Here is a 24519-nt window from a genome sequence, read left to right as displayed (position 1 = left end):
GAATTTGGTATGAATCTTCCTTAGGGTATTCTGCACAGAATTGATGTCGGGATTTTTTATTCTTCGAAAAACATGGCCACTATTACTAAAAGTAGAACATAGGGATCAGACAGTACTTTTTCCCATATGTTTCCAAAACTATTGGGTTCAGCTAAATTCTGACATAGGGTAAAAAAGTTCAGCATTATGAGATCTATCTTCATCAAAATTTTCATTTTTATCTGTTAAGCCATGTTGGAGTTACTGCCCTTTTTCCAGGTTTTCTTTTGCTATTTTTATTGTTATTGTTTTTAAAAATCTTTCCTAACATTACTTGACCAAAGGAAACCAAATTTGGTATTAATGTTCCTTTGGGTATTCTGATAAAACTGATGTAGGTATATGTTATCCATTGAAAATAACAAGGCTGTTGTTACTAAAAATAGAACATAGGGGTCAGACAGAAGTTTTTTGCAAATATCTTCATAACCATTATGTTTAGCCATATTCTGACATGTATCTCTGGTCAAATAACCAATTTTGATCTGTTAAGTCATGTTGGAATTATTGCCCTTTTTCCATGATTTATCCCTATTTTTTATGTTTTTTCTTTCCAAAATCTTTTCCTTTGTAACTACCATACCAAAAAGAACTTAACATAGTATGAATATTCTTTAAGGTATTCTGTGTAGATATGATGCAAGGATTTTTGATCCGTGCAATAAAATGGTCATTGTTACTAAAAATAGGACAATGGGGTCAGTCAGAAGTTTTTTCACTTACCGGTATGTCTCCAAAACCATTAGGTTAAAGCCAAATTCTTCCATTGCCGAAACGATCCTTATCATAAGGCCTACAAAAGTCTTTAAGGGATCAAAGTTGTCAAACAGAAAAAAACTTTTGATTGACGAAATGATCCTTATGAAAAGTTCTACCAAAGTCTTCATGAGCCAAAATTGTCAGACAATTCCTTGTTAAGAGTTATTGCCCTTGAAAGGCAAAAATTTCACCAGGTGAGTGATTCAGGCTCCTTGGAGCCTGTTGCTCTGTTTACTGTTATATTGCCTGAGTAATAAAATGCTTTTTTGAGGACAATTTTATACATTAGCCTTTTTATGTGGTATGACACCTTGTAGTAAAATTTCAAAGAGGTACAGTCAACTCACACTAGAAAATGTTTGTATCTAGTCTTCCTTTTGTGGTTTGGCACCTTGAGTGATCAATGCATTTGTACTCAAGTTATTGTACTGAAAAGTCTTTTTAAAGTACAATAATTTGGCTGACAATGAGAGCTCTTGATAAAGGTCATTACCCTTAAAATAAACCAAAAACTTACTTTTGTGATAAGAAACTTTTCAAAATTTTATTTTAACAAATATTCAAGTTATTCTACAAAAACTTAGTACATCTTTTTGCATTAATCAAAGATAATCACTAAGGAAACAACATGGATGAAAACAGCACCTGGACATTACAAAGCTGCAAAAATTTCTGGTTTTATAAAATTTAAGTAAAAAATGTACACCTTGGGTAAAAGTCACTGACTTCTTCAATAGTTGGCATGAAGCAGTGTTTCAAAACAGGTCAAAGTCGAGACACCTACAATCATAACATCATATTATGGACAGTCATCAAGTAGCTGAAAAACACGGAAGTAGGAAATAAACACAGAAAGAAGCCTTGTAAAATTCAATTTATTATGATCTTACTATTGATTATGTTTACATCACTTTTGTTGGTTCCTATTTTGCACTTAAATCTGAGCAAAGTAGTCAATACAAATCTTTAATCTTATCTATACTATATATTAAAAAAAAAATGGTGAAATCTTCAATGGATGAAAATCTTCTGATTGAAGTTCATTTGACAAACCTATAGAAAATGAATTTAATATTGTAAAAAAGAAATCTGATTTAACTTAATTCAAATATTTGCATTTTCTAGACTGAAGACCATGCAGTAATTGAACTCGTCTACATACATGTATAGTTAGTAAAATACAAAATGGTAGAACACCAATATTACAATTCACTAGTGTATAACACACTTCACTTAACTGGATAGGAAACTTCTCATAGCAAGAACGAAGGCATTAAAAAGCAACTTCATGCTAAGTGCAATAGGCTTGAATCAGCCTAATTACAATGTATTGTTCTAACTTCATGTGAGCATTACTGTAGAAAGTCAATTGGTTCAACTTAGCTTATGCTGAAACCATTGTATTGCTTGTCATTCTTTACCTTTTTTCAGTTTGTTTTTTAAGGATTTAGATGTAAACCAAAGATTAACTCAGAGGTCCATAGTATACTCTTTGACCTCATTCAGAGAATATTTTGTTACCAGCTGCTTTTCTTCTTATTTGGTTATCCAAAAAAATTTAAGTAGTAATGTTCTGGAAACTCAGATGTTTGCCACCTAAATGGAAAGGATCCAGAAATATTTTGAAATACAGTTACATAGTTTGCAAATAATGAAAACTGCTTATCAAAACCAGTTTCAATATCTCTTTGTTGTGTGTCAGAGGATAGCTTACCAAATTTAGAAAATCATTTCTATAATGAGTCATAGTAATTTAAAACATTCCTAAACTTTGTGTGCTTTTATTATGTAGTTCAGTCAAGAGGCAATCTTAGAAATGAAAGTATTTAAGTGTTTATTTTCAAGAATAATCTCCTTAACCTTATTATGAACATGATTGTTAAGATGTAAGCCTTATAGTTTCTAATAAACACCTTGGAGTTTAATCCTGGAAAAAAAAATATTAAGGAGTCTTTAAAAAAACACATTAAATGAAAATCAATTTTCATTCTGATCAATTTTGTATTAAATTTGATTTACATATACGTGTACAAATAGGGAAGCCTGTATACAAATCAGTTCAAGGTCAAATTGAGCATAAGATAAAGGATAAAGGAAGTCTTTCCTGAAATATATCACATGAAATAACTGACTGGATGACAATATTATTTAAAGTCCCAGTCAAGGAAGTAGCTAGTTCTTTAAAGGAAAGAATTAATTACTTATTTTCTTGGTATTTTTTATTTATATTCATGTACTGCATATCTATGTAACAATGAGACTATATGTGTTTATATAGCTACAATGCTACACTTCAGATATTCTATTAGGAAAATATAAATAAATTGACTTTTTGTCAACACAGTTTTTATCCTGCAATTGTAAATTGGCCCTAATCCCAAAATGGTAGAGGCAACAATCCCAAAATCAATTATGGTTTGGAGCCTTGTAAAATATTATATAGATAAATTACCCATTATTCAAGTTATTTCACAAAAAGACAACAGTACCATACCATGATACAAATGTACATTGTAAAATCTAATTTTTTTTTTAAGTTGGAGATTAAAAAGAGTAGCATCCTATGGCCCCTAGCAAAAGAAATTATCAGTAATGATGAAATTTACTTTTTGCCTACTGATTATAGGCATTTCCTTGTCAGTAATTTACTCAAACTTGCAGAGGATGATGCCAAATTATAAAGCCACTTCTCCATTAACTTGCTTTTTTAAGGGTTAGGGCATTAGTGTTAGCTGACAATCTGAGGAACTATTTAATTTAGTCAACTTTTTTAAGTATCTACACAAGGTTTCTCTTCAATCCAAACAGAAGAAAAATAAAGGAAGCATAAATAATGTTACAAGGCAGTTACATTATTTCTGTTGGAAAATGGATAAATAATAGTCTTTTGCAAATTAGTCCTTTATAATTGCAATAACTACATGTACATGATGAAAAAAAATATGACAGAATGAATATAAAATTTTCAGTTAATAAGGTTGCTAAAGGTTGTAAATACACAAAACACAAATTTTGGAAAAAAAATTAACAACTGAAATAGTTTATTACTGCACATGTTATCCTGTGATTGCAACTGCTTCACAAGGTTTGCTTTTAAAGTCAATATCCTGGTCCTTGTTGAATGTAATGTACTAATGTGTCTGTAGTTTTTTTTTTAAATCTAGGTTGTCAAATCTTCCAAGCACAAAGTATGAATATATTCAAAAGAAATTTTTGATGTGCATGACATACTTGCATAGAAGTCAAACTTTAAAATGATTTTTCCATTATGCAATATTTTTTTTAAAAATTGAGTCAAGGTAACATTTCAAATTCTTTTATTGGTAAAAGGAACATGTAATTATCTTTAAGGCAATAAAATTACTAATCAAAGTCGCATCATGACATGAAATAATTGCAAAAATGTATAAATTCAGTTGAGTCCCATTTTTTAATAGCATGGAAGAAGACTACTTTTACACTGTGACAGTACTTAGCATATTTTTGAAAATAAAACATTGGTTCTTACTTGCCTAATCTTTGATGGAACCCTCAATGAGCCTCAATTCACTGGGTTTTAATGCTACAGGTGAATGGTTAATTTTACACTTTTTGCACTAACACTAGTGGCATAAAATACTAACAGTAATTGTAGAGTAGGAATTGTACTAACATAACACTTTTAAACTAAATTCTAATACATTATATTGTAGATGTTGACATGTATGTTCTAAACACAAACACAATGTAGATTTCTTGATACCTCCCCAAAAAAGTGTTAGGCAATTGGCTCAATATTGTAAGGGTATTCTTAATGAGCATGGTTCTGCCCATGCTATCATAGAGCTAGCTTTACCCTATGCTATCACAGAGCTAGCTTTACCCCATGCTATCACAGAGCTAGCTTTACCCCATGCTATCACAGAGCTAGCTTTACCCCATGCTATCATAGAGCTAGCTTTACCCCATGCTATCATAGAGCTAGCTTTACAACACTATTATTAAACACTGAACTAATGCACGCTTCCAGTTGGAGCACTTTCAGTTTGTTGAAAAATGCTAATTTCACAAAAAATTTAGGTAAATATATATAGAGAGCTGAATACTTATCAACTTAAATTATTTCTTGAGAGACTGAAAAAAACTTTTTCGGGGGGTGTAAGCCACTAATGTCCAACAAGTTCATTTCATAACACCCCATCCTCCAAAGTCAGGGTTTTGAGTCCACCCTCGCTCCCTCAAACCCCTGACATCACTCATTCATATTTAGCGGGTATCGTCCAGCACCATCTAGTGAGTTACTTTAATTTAACCCGGATCCAAAATCCAATCAAATCACTCATAATAGAGACTCTTCGATATAACTTACAAAGTGACTACACATAACATCATTTTTTTCAGTAAAGAATATAAACAGAATCAACAGTTATCATTTTTGCTCATATTTCATCATTTGTGACATCATACAACTTTCAGTTACTATATCGGATCATCGATTACCTCATATTATTATTGTTTACCTTTCCACAGACATTTTATGTTAAATCGATTTTCATTGGTGCTTCTCACCCGGAGAAGCAACCAATCGGAATAGGCTGGACGATATCTGCTAAATGTGAATGAGTGATGTCAGGGGTTTGAGGGAGTGAAGGTGGACTCAAAACCCTGACTTGGGAGGATGACAACACCCAAGATCAAACATGCACTTTAAATGCAATAATATCAGGGTCAATATTAGAACGCTTTGGTTCTTTTTGAGAATGACAATAATTTTCAGTTCCGTGCAAACAGAAGTTATTTTCTTGGGCTTTTCTATTGAAATGAACAAGTAAATATTTATTACTTTATGAAAATATATATAACTGTTGACCAAAATTTCAAAAATTAAGAGTAATTGTCTGTGCATAAGGGTTGGTTTCTATAGGTAGCAGAGTACATGATCTTAAAAATACTTAGGCTTTCATTTCAAATAACAAAATTCATAAAGCTTTAAACAGTGGAGGATCCAAAGAATCACTTAAAGGAGGGGGAGGGCAAAAATCAATCCTTGATAATAAATGTAAGTATTTACACACAAAAATACTATATTTTCATTTTTGCAAATTAAAATGGGGCCAAAGCCCCCAGCATCCACTCCTGCATCTGCTTATGGCTTAACTCATTTTTCCTCAGAACAAATTTATGTTATCTACTAATAAGGACATTATGTAGGGGTCTGAAGCATAAATGGTTAAAAATTGTTCTGTTGAAAATGATATACCAGTACATAGTTAGGAAGTGATTGTTTGAACACAGGGGCACAGCAGGCTTTCTAGAAATACTCACATATTTCCTTTAGTTTGACCCCCTATTTCAACAAAGCAGAGGTTAAATGCTGAACAGTCAGGGCAAGTATAGATACACTTTTCAAATTTGACATAGCTTTGAATTTGGATTATGATAAGATATTTAACACAGGATAAGAATTAGCCCTTATTCCTAAATGGTTCCAGTAAAAACCTCCATTTTAATCCAAACCTTCCTTGGAGGTAATGGCACCTAATTTACAATCTATTCCCTTTTATTCAAATTGTCATTCAGAAACCAGAAATAAAATACTTGTTTCTGGTCCCTTTGTGGCCCCTATTTCTTACATTGCTTAAGTCACAATCTAAAAAATCAATCCCAATCTTCCTTTTGTGGTAAGAATAATACTGGCACCTTGTAGTAAAATTTATATGAGTATCACTTTTACTCATTTACTGAAGTAATTGTCCAGACATAAGGAAAATGCATGTTTCAGGTCCCTTTTAGGTCATTAATTCCAAAAGGTTCAATTCCCAACCCCCAAAATCAATCCCTGTCTTCCTTAGGTAGTATGGCACCTTGTTATACAATTTCAAAGATATCCTTTCACTAATAGTGAAGTAAAATATTCAAGTTTTAACCCAAAAAATCAATTCCAGTCTGACCATTATGGTATAGAATATCATGGAACTATAGACATCCCTATGGAGTTAAACGTATATAGTTAAATTCTATGAAATGCTAGTTTTTGACTCCTTCTTGGTCCATAATTCTAAATAGGTAGGAGCTATAACCACCAAAATCAATACAAACTTCTTTTTGTGCTTTGGAACTTTATTATCAAATTTTATAAAGATCAACCAATACTCAACTAATCACACGAAAACCAAGTGTCTACAAAGACAACGGCACAGACCACAAAGAATGACAACAGTGTCAACCCATTATACAACGGAAATTTCTGCTCTATTACCAAACTATATACAGTTTAGCTGATAACTATCACTTAAGGCCATCTTAAGACTGCTATTTCCATGCATACACATGTTGCTGATAAGCTCATTTGCTCACTATTAGACAAACAGCATCGAAAAATAATATTGTAATAAAATTAGGTCAAAAAGCCCACCCGCTCAAAAATAGTATAACCAAAACATTCTAGTCTGAGACTTCTTTTGGCAAAAAGCTACATCCTTTTATATCCAACTTACATGATTCTCTATTCCTTGTTTCTTCAGATATCAGGCCATTTGACTCTGAATCAGAGTCTGACAGCTTTCGTCTTTTACAGGCACTAATTTCATTATTTTCAAGGAGGTTGTTGTAGTAGTTAAGTAAAGCATCACGATCATTCTTGTACTCAATCATATTGATATACATTCTTGGTCTGAAATACAAAAAAAATAGTAAAAATTCTAATCACAAAATAATGCCAAATAGAAAACCTTGTGTCGTTTTAACTAAATATCATAACTAAATAATCTATATCGTTTTTTTCATAACACCTGAGTGTATAGTTTATAATTGAACTCATTACTGTCCACCTATTAAAGGGAGGCATGAACTTACAACAGAAAGGAGCAATATGTACGTCAGTGTTAATTTGCAATTTTTAATGGAAATTTTCATTGTTGAACAATAGCAAATTAATTCCGATGTACATATTGCTATTTTAGAACTTTTCATTGTTAAACAACAGTGAGCCCTTCCTATATATTAAAACTTAATAAGAATGCTTGATGATCTTATAGTGCCAGGTGTTTTTTTTTAATCGTGAATGCAGGAGGAGGACATAAATTTACATCTGACAATTCAATACTCTGTCTGTCAAGCATTTTTATTGAAGTTTGTGGGAATATCATTGTTGATCATCAGCCTTTATGGAATGAACATCAAAGTTACTTTCTAATCTCTGTTTTGTTGATCGCTTACTTTTCCACTTCATTTGCACATGTACAAGCAAATTACACATACATTTTAAATATACAGGCAATAAGTCTAAATCATTGATGTTAAACAAAATTCCTTGCTAAAAAAGTAGTTCCCAATGAATGACTTCTGAGAAATTCAATCTCATCTATGACTTTATATCTACAAACTATTCAGCAAAGTTAAAAGGAAATTGGTCAAAGTTGAGGCACTATCCAGGCAACAAGCCTACATTTTGTATATCATTAAGTTTTTACTAAGACCCCTTCAAAAATTGGTCCCTTTTGCTAGATTGTGAAAATTAATCATATCCTTACATTTATAAATGTAGCTGCAAACCATTCACCAAAGTTTGAAGGAAATAGATAAAAAAAATTATGGCATTATGCAGGCAACAAGCCAAAATCATTAATTTTTTAACTAAATCCCCCCCCAAAAAAAAAACAAGGTCTCTTAGAACTGATTTCTGTAAAAACCAATTTATTACAAGCTTATACAGCTACATGTACTAATCATTGGTCAATAAAATGCTTTGCAGGGCACAGCTTGATACCATTGCAGAAGTAAAACCCTGAACAAATGGACCAGTATAGGCACACCATTCAAACTTGATACAGCTTTGAATTTTGATTGAGATACGACATTTCATACTAAAAAATATAAATTTTTCAAGACCCAAAAAGGCTCCTTTAAGGTCCTAAAGTCATAAATGGTTCCTGTCATTAGCATCAAATCAATCCCAATCTTCCTATAAGGTATACAGCACCTTGTGGTACAATAACAAAAGTGTTCTATTTACTTTTGCTCAAGTTGTCATCCAATTCAGAAAAATGCCATTGCATGTTTCCAGCTCCTAAGTGACACCCTTATTCTTACTCTGACCAAGTTTCAACCCCAAAAAAAGAACAATCCAAGTCCTACATTTTTGGCATGGCACAATTTTTAAATAATTTAAAAGAGATCCATTCAATTTTACTTAAGTTATTGTGCAGATACCAAGAAAATGCTTGTTTCTGGCCCTTTTGACTCCTAATTAGCTCATGTCATAACTCTCAAAATCAAACCGTCTTAAAGTTATTAGCATTTTGTTCCAGTAAATAAATAAATGTTCATCAGTTTTTATCATTTGTATATTTCAATCAAGTATGTACAGCCTCAGTTTTCTTTACTAAATTATATTACAGTACATGTACATGTACTTAATTTCCTAAATGGGATGTAAACAAATAAAAAAAGATCAAAATTAGTGATGATTCTGTGTTGCTCTCAGAGATGTAGCAGCCCAAAGTTGATTGGTACTACAGAATGAGTAAAAATCATGTTTTGTACAGTTTTTACAGAATTTTAGATATTTCATGCTGTACCAATGAAAATTATTGGTACTGCTCTAACAGTACCTGCCGTACTACAAACTACATTTTTGTACATGCCTGGATTTGTATCCCTCCTTATCCTATTGTTAAGTTTGTCCTAAGACTCTTAATAGATGTACACTGTTCATTACATGTTCATCGGGACATGGATATGAGCAACATATGTACATTCATTGTACTTTACTTTTCAGCATTAGTTAAAACTTAGGTAAACATATTCTATTGGTAAAATACAACCGAATACACAAGTATCTAAATTTCCATACAAAATGCATTGTATATTATGAACATACTAAATTTTTCTGTCAATGAAATAAAAAAGTAATACCAGTAAATGTTGGAGGTGTTATTGTAGAAATGAAGTTTGTTATGAATGTGAGGCTAATTCTATATTAACAAGCTTAAAAAGGCTCCGTAATTATCAAAATGTCCATTCTTTCCATAAATAGTAGTAGATGAAAATACAATATTATTTTTTTTAAAATGAGATTTATAAAGAAAGTATAAAATGTTGGTCAAGTAAATGTGTATTACAATACATACATATTGATGTTCTAAATATAACTAGTGTAATAAAAACTAACCCAATGAACTTGTACTTAAAACTTTAACAACAAGCTCCAATGACGACATATACATATTAAATAATATTAAAAAATAACACTTAACATTGAACGCATTTGGAGTAAGCAATTTATTTGCGACGATTTGTGTATCCTAGAAAATTGTGTAGACGAGTTTCGACAGACCGTTCGACCCTAGATGACCCGATTAATCACACCTACGTTTGATGTCCATATTCATCGATATTAAGTTAACAGAAGTGGCTGTAATACTTACCAATAGTTTCTAATGATCCAAAGTAAGAACTTCATGTTTGTTTCAACAACTTTAAGAACTTCTAAACAACTTTTACGTTCAAGTTACATTGTTTACCCGTGTTACCACCCCGTTCAGGCCTCTAAATCTTTTATAAATAGTTATTGTAACTTTAATACAGGAGAGTTCTACTCGCTCCTAGAAAATTTTAATAGGGGGATCTTTACAAAGTTCAGTAAAAGTGGGAAATAATATCTTACACAGTTACAATTTACTTTTATTACGTTGTTGAACAATGCGGATGTAATACATAAATTTAAAAAGGGATTCTTGATAATTTTGAATTAGATATGAAACTCCGTTTCGTATATGCATAGACCTGTAATTAGTATACATTATTTGCACCTGGTCCATGCTCCCAGTTTTTAGTGAAGTCCGAGTTGCTCATTTACTTTTGTTACTTTGTATGTATGATTTTAGTTACTTTATGTTCTTTGTTGTGTATGTCTGTTTTCCATGTCTGGTCTTTGTCCCTGGATTACATTCTTTTGACCACCGCTATAACCTTGGTTCCCTTGATTACTCCTTAGCATGGTAGTGGCGCATGAAACATAGCGGAACTGTTGACAACAGAAATCACTCACTACACTTTAAATAAATCCTCGTACATAACATTTTAACAATTGCAGGGCGTTAAGAAAGAAAACAAAGAAAAATCACCATGTAAAATCGGCCATCAATGATCTTTCTTCACATTTTCTGGCTAGGTGTGTTCAACAGGGGAAACCACGTCGGCGAAAAACACTACGACAAGGAGGATTCTGTTTGAACAATGCCAAAATTGACTCTTTTGTCTATGTAATATCTGCAACTTCTTACTGTCAAAGAGAAAATGGGAGAAGGTATGTTTTTATTACATTGTCTTGGGAGGGATCAGATTCGACTGTCCAGAATCCGTCTTGAATTGGGTATCGGTGGCGTAGCTACAGTGCATTTCAGGAAGCAAAGGCTTACACATAAAAATGAGTTAGATCGAAGAAAATTAACTGTTGACATAATTATGCAATTGCGAAGTATTGGCGAGAAAATCATAATATTTGCTACTGAAGGCGAAAACCAGCACCACTAACGTAAAATAATTTTCTTATGTTATGACGTTGCGCACGTCATAAGTACCATTCCGATTTCGGCATACATGATATGTTATAATCTCGTGGTGCAGCTTCATAAATTTCTGTTATGAGCAGCTAACATGTGTAACAAAAAGCCTATTAATGCATGGTGTAAAATCTTAATTAAATTTCAAAATACTGCAATTTCTAACAAAATAAACCCATAACTGCATTCATGAACGCCATGAAAAACGTTTCATTTTTGGTCCAACAAAGTTACATTTTTGAAATATATAAAACCATTGGAAAATATGAAAAATTTTAAGTTGTTGTAGTATCATTGTTTCTTTATATTAGTCCTTGGTGTTTTGTCAAACAGTTGTACTTGAAGAGATCTTTCATTTTGTGTACTGATCATTTGTGTGTCTGTTGTGGGTTTTGAAATATATACCCTCGCTCTGAAAAACTGAAATTTTAATAGTTCCAAAACTAGACTAGATTTCTCAAATCTGAAAACTGTGTAATAATCTACAGAACATATGCAACAAAATTACAAAAAAAAACAATATGGGCAATTCCGAAGCTCATTTTGAGCACAATAATTATTGAAATGTGATGCAATAATAAACTCCAGAACCGGAAGTCGTAAAGACATGAAACTACCACTATACATCTTATGATTACTTGACCTTGAAGAAACTTACAAGGTCAATGTCATACAATTATATCAAGGCCACCAACCGGATTCTGCAAAACATTTAAATTGTTAAATTAACTTTTGAACAGATGGTCTGATAGATGTAAACTTGGTCTCAAGATGTATGGCTTATCGAGAGGGTCATTTCATACGCTGTATTTATGCACTTACTTCTTATCGTTTTTTTTAATATCAAGGCCTGGAGTTTGCCGTGAGAAGGCTTCCTAGCACTCTATGAACTTTGACATTGGATTAAATGAAAGGTCACGTGAAACGAAGATTATTGATGAAGGTCCAATGTGCCTCTGCAACTTCGGATTCTCGAAATATAAATGTTTAAAACTTAAGTATGATATTTCAAGGGATATGACTCCTGTATGATTTGATAACAAAATACATGTTTATGTTTATTAATTAGGTCTTCTGCTTGTGCACATGGAACAGTTTTCAGATTGATCCTGTTTTCAAGACATGAGCGACTGAAAGAAATTGTTTGAAAGGGACATTACTCTTAAAGATGATAATGAAATACTTAGCAGGGTTACTTTCTAATAGAACATAATAACATCTACATGTATGGCAAGCCAAAGTGGACAAAAATGAGTATTTTCTAATATTAAAAAAATGATTTTTTTATATTACAAATTCATTTTCTAATATTACAAATTATATTTCTTATATTACAAAACACTTTTTTAATATTAAAATTCAATTGAATTAAAAACGATTTTTTAATATTAGAAATTGATTTTCTAATATTAGAAAATGCATATCTTGTATTCAATTACGAATTTTAATATTAGAAAATCAGTTTGTAATATTAAATAATATGACTGATTTTGCAATATTGCAAAGTGATTTTCTAATATTACAAATTCAGGAATTTGTAATATTAGAAAATGAAATTTTAATATTACAAAATGAATTTCTAATATTAAAAATATGTTTTCTAATATTGTAAAATAAGTGGTTTTTTTTTATTAATATTAAGAAAATGATTTTTCAATATTACATATTCATTTTTTAATATTACAAATTAAATTTCTAATATTACAAGTTAGATTTCTAATATTAAAAAACGACTTTTTAACATTAGAAATTGATTTTCGAATATTACAAAATGCATTTGTCGTATGCAGTTACGATTTTTTAATATTAGAAAATGATTTTTTAATATTACAAAATGAATTTCTAATATTAAAAAATATTTTCTAATATTTAAAAAATGATTTTGTAATATTCATTTTCATTTTCTAATATTACAAAATATTGATTTTTGTCAACTTTGGCTTGTCATATACATGTTCACTAAGTAAGATTATGATATCCCGAAAAATGTGTTCGGGGAACCATGTTGACCATTTTGAACAAAACGCTAACAAACGGGAGGTAACTTCTACGATGGATGATACAATTCTTAACAGGGTCATCCTGTAGACGTCACAAATTATCACTATTGATAGTCCAAATTTGGAAATATCTTGAAATATAACGAAACAGGGTCATATCATAGAAAAGGTTTAAAGAAAACACTCTTTGACCTTTGACCCTGAATGCAAATGAAAGATCACATGGATAGAAGATCATTGATTTTTAAAACTTACGTATGATATTTCAAGGGATATAACTCCTGTATGGTTTGATAACAAAATACACGTATATGTTTATTCATCAGTTCTTCAAACTGTGTACATGAAACAGTTTTCAGATATGAGCGATTGAAATAAATTGTTTTAAAGGGACATAACTCTTAATGATGATAACGAAATCCTTAGCAGGGTTTTTCTTTAACAGAATATAATGACATCTACATGTTCACTAAGTAGGGTTATGATATCGTGAAAATGTGTTAGGGGACCATGTTGACCATTTTGTAAAAAAAACGCTAATAAACGGGAGGTAATTTCTACAATGGATGATGAAATTTTTCAGAGGATCATCCTATAAGTCTTAAATGAGCTCTATCGATGGTCCAAATTTGGTAATGATATCTTGAAAGATGACGAAACTGGGTCATGTCAAAGTAAAAGTTGGAAGTAAACAAAAACTAGCACTGTGATTTTTTACCTCGAGTTCCAATGAAGGTTACATGGACCAAAGATCATTGATGAAGGTCCCATGTCTCTACAACTTCCAGTTCACGAAATATTAATTTTCAAAACTTTAGTATGATGTTTTATGGGCTATACTCCTGTATGGTTTGATAATAAAGTACATGTTTATTAATTGGGTCTTCTGCTTGTGTACATGAAACTGTTTTCAGATTGATCCTATCTATTATGGTTTTCAAGATATGAGCGATTGAAAGAAATTGTTTAAAAGGGACATTACTCGTAAAGATGATAATGAAATGAGTGGAAACTGATATTGTTTCAACAGCAACAACTTTAAAAAGTGCATGTGTAGGGAATTTGTCACAACGGGAAACAGTGTTCCATTTTCTGTCCATTGCAGTTTTAGCGTCTATAAATAGAAAAATCGTAATAAAATGTTTTAAAACGACCATATATACCTTACATTCATTTTATATTTTAAAAATAACCACTGCTAATAATTTTAGAACTTTCACCAAAGTTTAAGAAAAAGAATCATAATATAAAGCGAAAATATAACGTTCAAACATAAATAAAGTCACAGGGGCTTGCTCCCACCACAGTTTCAGTAAAATAATCATAATATAAAGCAAAAATATAACGTTCAAACATAAAGTCACAGGGGCTCAAATGTGCAGACCGACTAGTATATAAACACGAAAAGGTTGATCCAAGATTTGGGGATGCCTCGCTTCAAATAAATTTTTTTTCAAATAAAATTGCAATATATTACAACTACTACTTACTGCTGAAAGAGTAATCAAGGGAACCAATATTCTAGCGGGAATCAAAAGAATGTAATCCAGGGACAAAGACCAGACACGGAAAAACAAACACACACAACCAAGAACATAAAATAACCAAAATAATACAACTACAAAGTAACAAAAGTAAATGAGCAACTCTTGACTACTAAAAACTGGGAGAGTTGGACAGGATGCGACGGTAGGGTAAGCGCCCTCTGCTTTTCTAAAAACACACACCGAGTTGCTCATAAAAAGTCAAGACTCCAGGGTAGATGAAAGAGGAAAGGAAAACCATGACACGTTGAACAAATCAGTTATCGTAGTACAGATGGATATACCGTAACGATCCACGAGTTCACGATGACGACCATAAAACTTCTGTAGTGATGACTTCAACCTTGTAGCAACATAACCCTGTTTCAGAAGCCTATTTATAAGAAATCTAGCGCGATACAAAAAGTCCATACACTGTAACCAGGCAGCCCTTCCACAAGATTCTCTCAAATATAGCCCCGGGTCGCCAGTGACGTCCTCTATCTTTTGATTGGATGAGCGGAAACGACGTTATTTTTTTTTTATTTTTATACGTTCTAATATTAAAATTTGAAAGAAGAAACGTTTAAATATTAATTTCAAATTACTTATATTTCCGTTCGATACAAAGGCACAATAATTAAGTTAATTTAGATAATTTCGTCTGGGTTTTTATTTTACCTCATAAGCGGCAATTTACTCTTTTATTGTGCATATCCACCGCTGGTGACCTGAATCTATTGAAGAAATGTGGAGTTTGGATGTTCAAATCCTTGCTTTGATTTGATTAGAAGGATTTGATGGTGATACTTACTTGTTTTAATTTGGTTGATCATTTGTTAAGTGATTCCTGAGCAGTGAATAGTAATATATTTGACTTTATTTGAAAAAAATGAGTTGAAGCGAGGCATCCCTAAATCTGTATTTACCCCTTTCGTGTTTTAACATATACTAAACGGACTGCATATTTGATTATGTGAGCAAGACCTGTGCATAAGTAATATTTTGCGTGCATTTTTATTCCCCTTTTTTTAGCAAAAAGAGGCAAATTCAAAATGTCTTACCAGTCTCATGCTTGTATTTCTTCATTTTCAGAACATGATTTATCATACTTCTACAATTTTAACGAATTATATTTATGGTAAATCTCAACAAAGAAGCCCTGGAAGTTCGTCCATATAAGTTGTTTTCTCATTGGACACTGACACGAGTTCTATTGAAAGAAAATCATCAACATATGCACTATCTTATCACTTTAGGTAGCACAGTGGGGTTGAACTTCGTTAAAATATTGGTTAACTAGGCCATGCCAAAACAATTGCTCCAGTGAAAGAGAATCCGTTTGGAAATTGTAAATTAATGAACTTTGATTAACTCTTAGCTGCACTTACCCACTATCAAAAAATAATTAATGCCGTAACTGTAATTTTTTCGTAGATTTCTTGTAATTTAATGCAGAAAGACGAACACGACCGAATAAATGTTTGTAAGTTAGCGTAAATGTGAACAAAGTGATTCATTCATTGATGATCGTTATTATAAGGATAACTAAACGAAACGATTAATCACGGTTCAAAAACCTTCAATTAACTGGGTTTCTATGACCACGTCCATGTTTGGCAGGCTTATCCACGAGATGGCAAAAATTCTTATATCTAAATTATATCAGAATTTTGTTACTGTTTTCTTCACCTAAGGTTTTCAAGGATGGACTTTAAACGGAGCAATAAGATAAAAACGACAAGGCTCATATCTGTTCCTGCACAATATGACGTTGTATTGGTATAATCCCTATAGAACGATGTAAACCGAATTAGTACTTGTGATCTGTGATATAAAAATGTGTTATTTATAAATCAATTACCTGTAATTGATATTAATCCACGAATATTTGATATGACAAAAAATATAGTTCTACATGAATAAGCTTTCCGCTGCTCAAGATCCTCTTCAGCCACAAAGAAGAAATAGAATCGTCAGGTTCATTGCAGTAACAAGATTCAAGAAATATTGAAAGTCATATATTCTCCGTTCACACACATGTATCACTATACTGAATATGTGTTATTTCAGAGAAGAATAGTCCCGTGCAGGTCCGGGTGTCAAAAGAATATGCCTGCAGCAGCACTAAGCTTGTCGTATAAGGCGACTAAATAGCGCTCAGAAACCTAGCCAGAGGCTAGGTGCTCTGCCCACAGAGCAACTGGGTTGAGTGCCCCAGGTGGCGGAATGGGGTATCCTTGGCGTGTTACATGCTGGGGTTGTCAGGCTATAATACGGAAAACCTGACCGCAAACCATAGTGGTGCACCGAGTTAGGAAAGATGCCACATTCATCGAACCCTGCTGTGGTATTCTATAGGAGTAGGAACCTTTACGCTCCGCCACAGGAGGCTAAATTGCCCGACCCTACCCATTCCTCCCTTTTTCTTGTGGCAATCAAAATTTGTCGACCCTATTATCCTTGTGCCCCATCCCTTTTTTCCTTCCATCATCATCATTTCATGTTCATTTTATCATCCCATCCTATTTCATGTTCATCGCCTGAATATAACTGAAATATTGCTGCTCGGGCTTTAAACCCCAATAATCAATCAATCAATAAATCAGAGGAGAATAAACTATTCTTAAAGAGTAATCAAGGGAACCAAGGTTATAGCGGTAATCAAAAGAATGTAATCCAGGGACAAAGACCAGACATGGAAAACAGACATTCACAACAAAGAACATAAAGTAACTAAAATCATACATACAAAGTAACGAAAGTAAATGAGCAACTCGGACTCCATTAAAAACTGGCAGCATGGACCAGGTGCACCGGTAGGGTAAGTGTCCTCTGCTTTTCTAGAAAAACCCGCCGAGTTGCTCATAAAAAGTCAAGTCCGGGGTAGACAAACGAGGAAAGGAAAACTATGACCCGTTGAATACATGAGTTTTCATGGTGCTGATGGATACACCATAACGATCCACCAGTTTATGATGACGACCATAAAACTTCTGTAGTGATGACTTCAATCTTGTAGCAACATAACCCTGTTCCAGAAGCCTATTTGTTAGAGTTCTAGCAAAGGTTGACACAGGGTTAGTTGTATTCATTATGTCAAGAGGGCATTACCACACGATTCCGCCCGAGACCCAAAAGGTAGTCAATCCTCTAATATGATAATGCTCGGGACATTACCACAAGACTTTCTTCAATGAAATAAACACTATAGTTGTTTGTGATGAGGGCATTGTCACATATTCAATCTTGATACGTGCAATTTAACATATTTAATGATATCGGGTGTAAAAATATGTTATCGGTCCGGGGCAATAACTAGTAATCAGTCCGGGCATGTGAATAATAATATAGTATCAAGAAAACCGTACGCAATTATACCTTTATTAACTAACTAGTCTGTCTCTCTGTGCACTTCAAGATACAGATTTTGAACCTACACATTAAATTTGGTGTTTTAATCCTTTTGATTAATCTTTTAATCTTTGTCTTGTTATTGGATCCTGAATTAACATATTATTCATTTCTTAATTACAATTCTAAATTTGAACCGTAATAGAGAGTAGACGGAGCTTGTTACTTTTGGAATGGAAGGGTAGCGGGCACGTAATTTTTCAGCGGAATTTTGAAATATTCATTTAGATTCCGGTTTTAAAAATCCTTTCTGCTCCGTTCCGTTCCAAAGGTAACAAGCTCCGCCTACTCTCTATTACGGTTTAAAATGTCAACAAAACAGGGTCTCTCGTGGAAAATTATCGAAACTTCAATAATAAATGTACTTTTTGTAGCAAATTTGGTATCAGCATACAGGAAAATGATTCCGGAATCGAACTAGGTAGTGTGACATGCACAATTTGAACCTGAAAGTCGTTGCAAGCGGTTGAAGGGCGATACTCCGCGGTACCCCTAAATCTCCAACATTTTGTATGGCACATCGTTCTGACCCCAACACGACATATCAATATCCAAATAAAAAAGAGGAGGGTTGCAGGGTCAAAGGAAATTCGGACTATCGGGAAGGAAATGGTGCGATAGGCCGTTGTTGGTTCTGACACGGAAAATTATCTAATATGAACGACATTCACGTGTTGATAATGTATGACTGGCGGAAAGTGCTTTCTACATGTATGATGAACAGGAAACGACAAGTGTAGATCGTGCCGTTTGCTTGACAGATTTGTAAACCGATGATTTCTTTGGATGGATAAGTTGTGAAAAAATCTTATATTGGTGGTAAACTGTGGATTAAAATTGGATCATGCGTTTTAATTTTATGGTAAGTATTTATAGTTTCCTAGAAAGTAAAAAAAATGTTATTAGTTAAGTCGCATATAGAAGTAATCCCCTTAAACTTAAATTTTTACCGTTGAAGACGCAACACACGTACATTATTAAGTAAACCAGAAGGGTCAAAGGTTGTAATGAAGAACGTACATGTACTGTCCTGTAGCTTCATTCTTGATTTCAATCATCGTGCGGCAATCGTATCGATCTTAAAATCATTCAAGATGAGAGTAGAATTTAATAATAGCTAATGCATGATTCTTGTATAATCACAAGGTGACAAGTTACGATTTTGCCTTTTTGGAACAGGTTCTATATAATGCTACGACGCTATATATATATTATATTCTGAGCACATGACAATCGGAAAGCTAGTTAAAATTCGTCACAAGGTTTTGTTATAGGCACCATATTTATAAATGAAGAGGGGCCAGATCGTATGGTCGTTTTGAAAAAAAAGAGCACCAAATTCTTTGATTTTTAATTATAATCTGACAATAAAATATAAGCACACGACCCCCTCCTGAAAGATAAAAATGGTCTGTGTCTTTATTAGTTAACTAAATATATTATTTATAATTTTGAACTAGCATTCTTTCTTAAAGTGTTCCGCATAGCACAGCCTTGTCAGGCACTTCTTTCTATCAATATCCACAAATACCCTGTGAAGATTTTTTCCCAGGGAACATGTACAAATGTACGTGTGGATAGTGATAGAAACAAGACTTAGTGCATGCGACCAGTACCTATAATTTTTTCATTATTTAACAAATATGATTGGCATTCCCTAGTACTTCTTAAATATTAAACATAGTACATGTACACTGCAACAACTGAAAAGTATTCTTTTCAGGTTTACAAGTAGTAAATTTCTTAATTTCCTTAATGTTATATTTATTTAATATTTTCTTTGTTTTCCATAATAGGATTTTCGTATCTGTCATCTTTGTAGGATTTATGATATAAATGCTAACAAGATAAAAAACAGTAAGGAAATAGAGAAATTTACTACTTTTAAACCTGAAAAGAATACATGTACAAGTATAGCTACATATAAATTATATGTAGCTATACTTGTGCATGTATGTATTTAAGACATATACACATATATATTTATAGTAACTTAACTTTTTTTTATCTAAATATACATACATGTATACTATTGTTATAAATACAGTCAGTATTACCTCTGCAGTATTACTATATAATGCAGTTGTTATTTCACAGGGGAAGTACAGGAAAGTGTGATAGAACAGCTTATGTCGGATTGGATCAACATGTGTTTATACCTAGATGAACAGCAATAGAAGGAACATATTTATCAAATATGTGAAGAAGTCAAGAACTGTTTGGAACAAAAAATGTTTAAAAAACGAAATAAATTCAATATTTATTTATCACACTGTTATTCCTTTGATTTCCGCTATTCCTGGTTTAGTTACTATTAATAAAACGAAAAATTCAGAGTTGTATCAAACTTGAATGTTGTGTTAATACTTGTCTATATTGTTGAGGGGTTTACCTTTAGGGTCGTGTCAGACTGCAATCCGGGAAGCTGTACATTCCTTGTTGAATTATAATTTGTTAATATTAGGTTGCATCATATATACTTGCAAAAAGGATGAAACTTAAGGAAATTTTGATTGGGGGTGATCGTATAATAGTATTTATACATGTACTTAGATAGATTCAATAATTTTGATGAGAAAGGGTGTGAGATGCATGCTTTCAGCTTCACGAAAAGATTCATGTCTGCTCTAGATTAGGTTGATATTAATAAAATTTTAAAACAGGGTGAAGAAAGGTTTGTATTAATTTTGGGTTTTTTGAGGAATGTCGCTTAGTCCTCTGACCAACCAGAAGTTATGCCGCCATCGGGGTGTTTTTCGATGCCGCGTCCTGCACAATTTGTGCACATGTGTAGTGTAATTGCCTTTTCAATTAAAAAAAATCAGCATGGTGTTAAATTTTGTAAACCATAGAATTAGAGATAGTGTTATTGTTACACAAACATAAAAATTCGGGACTGGAAGCGTGAGAAAGGTATTAAGAGTAAAACGTAAAACTGAATTCATAAGACAAAATGCATGGAATAACTTTAAACAAAAAACAAACAAACAAACAAACAAAACCTCACAGACTAAATGCTGTTTAACTGACAATACAACAGATTTCAACAGAATCACGATAAAACAGATTTTTAGTTTGCACATTTTGACGGAGAGAGAAAATCTGCGAACGGAAAAGTTTTAAATAAAAGCCATGTTCAACCTCAAAAGCAAGAATTAATCAAATTTACAGATTTTCGCGATTAAAACTCTTAGTAAATAGAGTGAAAAGTAAATATCACTGATAGATGTATAATTGAATTTAGTCTCTTTTGGTACTTAAGGCTAGAAACCACTAATTCCACTTCCCATAGGCTTCTATGCTAAGTTCACAATATTCAATGGCTTCTCTGGACTTTACCTTAACTTTAACCTGCAGAGGACTATATATCAGCATGATTCTACATATGTCGGCTCAGAATGGCATGTGGGGTTAGCAGACTTGCAGTGCAGTACTGGTCACCGGAAGTGAAGTGTCTATAAATAACATGGGAAATCCCAGTGTTTTCACAAGATAGGGGTATATTTAGAAATCATTATGGAGATTAGGCTGCACATCACAAGAAGCAAAATGCACCTATAAAATGTACAGAAATATTTTTCCTTTCAGAAACTGTTTAAATTTTTTAAATGAGATGAGAACTTTTTTCACAGCACTATGAGGAACAGGGGTAATTTCTGCGTAGGACTATTTTTGCCTACGTTCCAAATGCTCATTGGTTGAATTGGTGGTCTGTAACCTAAACCATGACACTTTCCCGATATACGCGTACATGTAACCTTGAACTTAGTTGTTGACAAGCTTATTGACGTGGTTATACAGGTAAATCAAGGTAGATATATGTCGTGTACATCGGCAAGCCTTCGATGTCCCGACTCACTTAATTTTTTTTCTATGATTACTTGAAGCTAGAAAAAATCCCAGATTTGGCATGTTGGTAGATACACTTTTGACGGACTTGTTTTTTTTCTGATATTTTTGTGATCAAACAAAGCGTGATCCAATTTTGATTAAACGTACCCCCACTCAAATTCCTTTCAATTAAAAGATCGAGGCTTTATCTTAGTATTATTTGATGCAGTTTCTGTTGATAATTTAATGTTTTATAATGATATTCGTAATCTAAATTGGAAATAATTACTTTTTTTGTCTAAAAGTAACTTTTAAGATCATTAGCAACGGCAATAATCAGCATGATCCACGTTTCCGCCTCAACTAAACGAGAGCGCGACTTCTATTGTTCTCGTCGCAGTAGGTTTCTGCCTGTCTGAAGAGCGGGAAAATGCTTGCAGGCGAAGTAGTCCACACAATAAATCAATCATTGTCAGTTGTACTTATTACTTCTGCTATCGTTTTAAAGTGGTCCTACCTTTTATAAACTGTCTTCTTGACAAATTTACAATGATCCTGTGTGTACCACAAATTTAAATTGTAAGTCATTAAAGTTAGCATTTGTAAATTGAAAATTTAAATTTCCAAGATATACGGCAAAATTGACGAGGAAGTGAACTTTGAACCTTTTATATAAATTACCGATCACTTCCCTTTCGATCTTTGGTAAACGTAAGAATTCAAGATTTATAGAAAACGAGATTCTCTGAGTAATGGCTCTGGTAAAAAGGTAAAAGCCGTAAAGTCTAGAAACAGCTTATCGTATGCCTGATAAAATCAGAAAAATCAAATGTTTGATTTTAAGAAAAAATATGTTGAGCGTTAGATTTAAATAACGACAAGAATGAAGTAAGCAGGAGTGACTTAGACCATAATGAAAATATTACTTTATCTTATAATAATTAATAATTCTGAGGAACAAAAAAAACCTTTTTATTTAAAAAAAAAAAACATATAAGTTGTGGATCTTACAGTCATCGGCTTTTTATAATATAGGTTAGAAATAAATACGCGAAAATTAAAATTTGTATTACTGCGTATTAATATTTGCTATGGAAATTCATATGCTGATAACAGTTTAAAATTTCTTCTGTTTTATTCGTTAAGAATCGCTATAACTATTACAACAGATTTTTCAAATAAGCTAAAAACCAAAAATGCTATAAAACTAATTTTAAAATTGACCTACCTAACTTGGTGTCATAAAATACGCTCGTTTCAAATGCATTCACACGGGTATTTCCGCCACAAAGTTTAAAACACGCATTTCCTGTATTGTTCAAATTTCGTAGATCATTTCTTATTTGAAATAAAAGTATCAAAGTTCGAATTGATAAAATCTAAGCTGCTAACGTTTAGGGACTTCCACAAACAATAATAGATATATATATATAAATATATAAATATAGCAAAACGAAAAAAAACACAAAAAAAAACAAAAAACAAAAAACAAAAAACAAAAAAACAAAAAACAAATAAAATATGTCTGTTTTTTGCTACCCTACCTAGCACGGTCAAAGTCTAGATTTCCGATTAGCTCAATGTAAATTGATTAGATGAAATAAAATATTTTCCCTACCTACCCTATGTTTTTCTTGCTGGTAACAGGAAACAAGACTATTATATTTATATGAAAGAAAAGTTGACTATACGGAATGAAAAGTCATTGCGTTTGTCTTATAGTTTGGCAAATAGTTTTCCTGTACCATCGATCTCTCAAATTATGAAAATCAAGCATTTTAAGACCATATCGTTAACAGAAATTTATTTACATGTGTGTATATATAAAAGATGTAAATTTACCAAAAGATGGTAAAATTTACATTGAATATTTCGGATAACTGATATCCTTCTTCAGCATAAAACTCATAAAGTTCAAGATCAAAACAGATTCAGAAGCTGAATCACGTACGCTGTTGGCGATTGTGCCTTTATTAAAGGTACACATAAGCAAATGATAAAAAAAAACTGAATGAACATAACGAAGGGGGTCTTTTTATCAAAATTAAAAATAAAGATTGACTGTGGAAAACAATCAAATTGATACAGGGAAGATAACGTGAACTTATAGAAGGGTCTGAAAAATTCCCAACGATATTTTTATATAGCCTAGCTGGCCCAGTGGTCTAGGGCGCTGGACTTCGTGCAGGTGGTGTTGCCATGGATGTCACAGCGGTACGAGTTCGAGTCCCGCGGAGGGAACGACCAAAAATTTGCTTCGCAAATTTGATAGTTCTAACATCGTTGGGAATTTTTCAGACCCTTCTATAAGTTTACGTTATCTTCCCTGTATCATTATATGAATTGCCTGCATTTTTTTCATTTGTATAATCCATAATTTTAGATAATCGGAAGACTGCTATAAACAAT

General features: G+C 32.5%; 1 protein-coding gene and 1 long non-coding RNA gene across 11 annotated transcripts in view; one reads left to right on the top strand and one right to left on the bottom strand.

The window, feature by feature from the left end:
* LOC148623971 (uncharacterized) overlaps positions 1–20546 on the top strand; it is a 31954-nt gene extending 11408 nt beyond the window's left edge. Inside the window, exons 2-4 of one of the 3 annotated variants that reach the window (XR_015919584.1) lie at positions 10874–11086; positions 18654–19141; positions 20377–20546. This is a non-coding gene — a long non-coding RNA (uncharacterized LOC148623971). The remainder of the gene's footprint in view (positions 1–10873; positions 11087–18653; positions 19142–20376) is intronic. The other 2 variants (XR_015919585.1, XR_015919586.1) reach the window with 2 other exon arrangements.
* Positions 1–24519, bottom strand: part of LOC148623970 (uncharacterized) — a 38024-nt gene that overhangs the window by 8963 nt on the left and 4542 nt on the right. For 2 of the 8 annotated variants that reach the window (XM_088566347.1, XM_088566344.1), the window contains exon 2: positions 7275–7450. In XM_088566347.1, the coding sequence (XP_088422473.1) occupies positions 7275–7443 (169 nt within the window). In that variant the 5' untranslated portion in view covers positions 7444–7450. Of the gene's footprint in view, positions 1–7274; positions 7451–10205; positions 10352–10904; positions 11041–15929; positions 15965–20336; positions 20442–22627; positions 22765–23338; positions 23440–24519 lie in introns of those variants that run through there. The other 6 variants (XM_088566341.1, XM_088566339.1, XM_088566342.1 and 3 more) reach the window with 6 other exon arrangements.

This window comes from Perna viridis, chromosome 2 (assembly GCF_037379345.1).
Source record: "Perna viridis isolate PV_CMFRI_1.1 ecotype Kerala chromosome 2, ASM3737934v1, whole genome shotgun sequence".
In the NCBI taxonomy this organism is placed as follows: domain Eukaryota; kingdom Metazoa; phylum Mollusca; class Bivalvia; order Mytilida; family Mytilidae; genus Perna; species Perna viridis.
The sequence above is the reverse complement of the archived record's forward strand: the minus strand, read 5'-3'. Positions and strand labels throughout refer to the sequence as shown.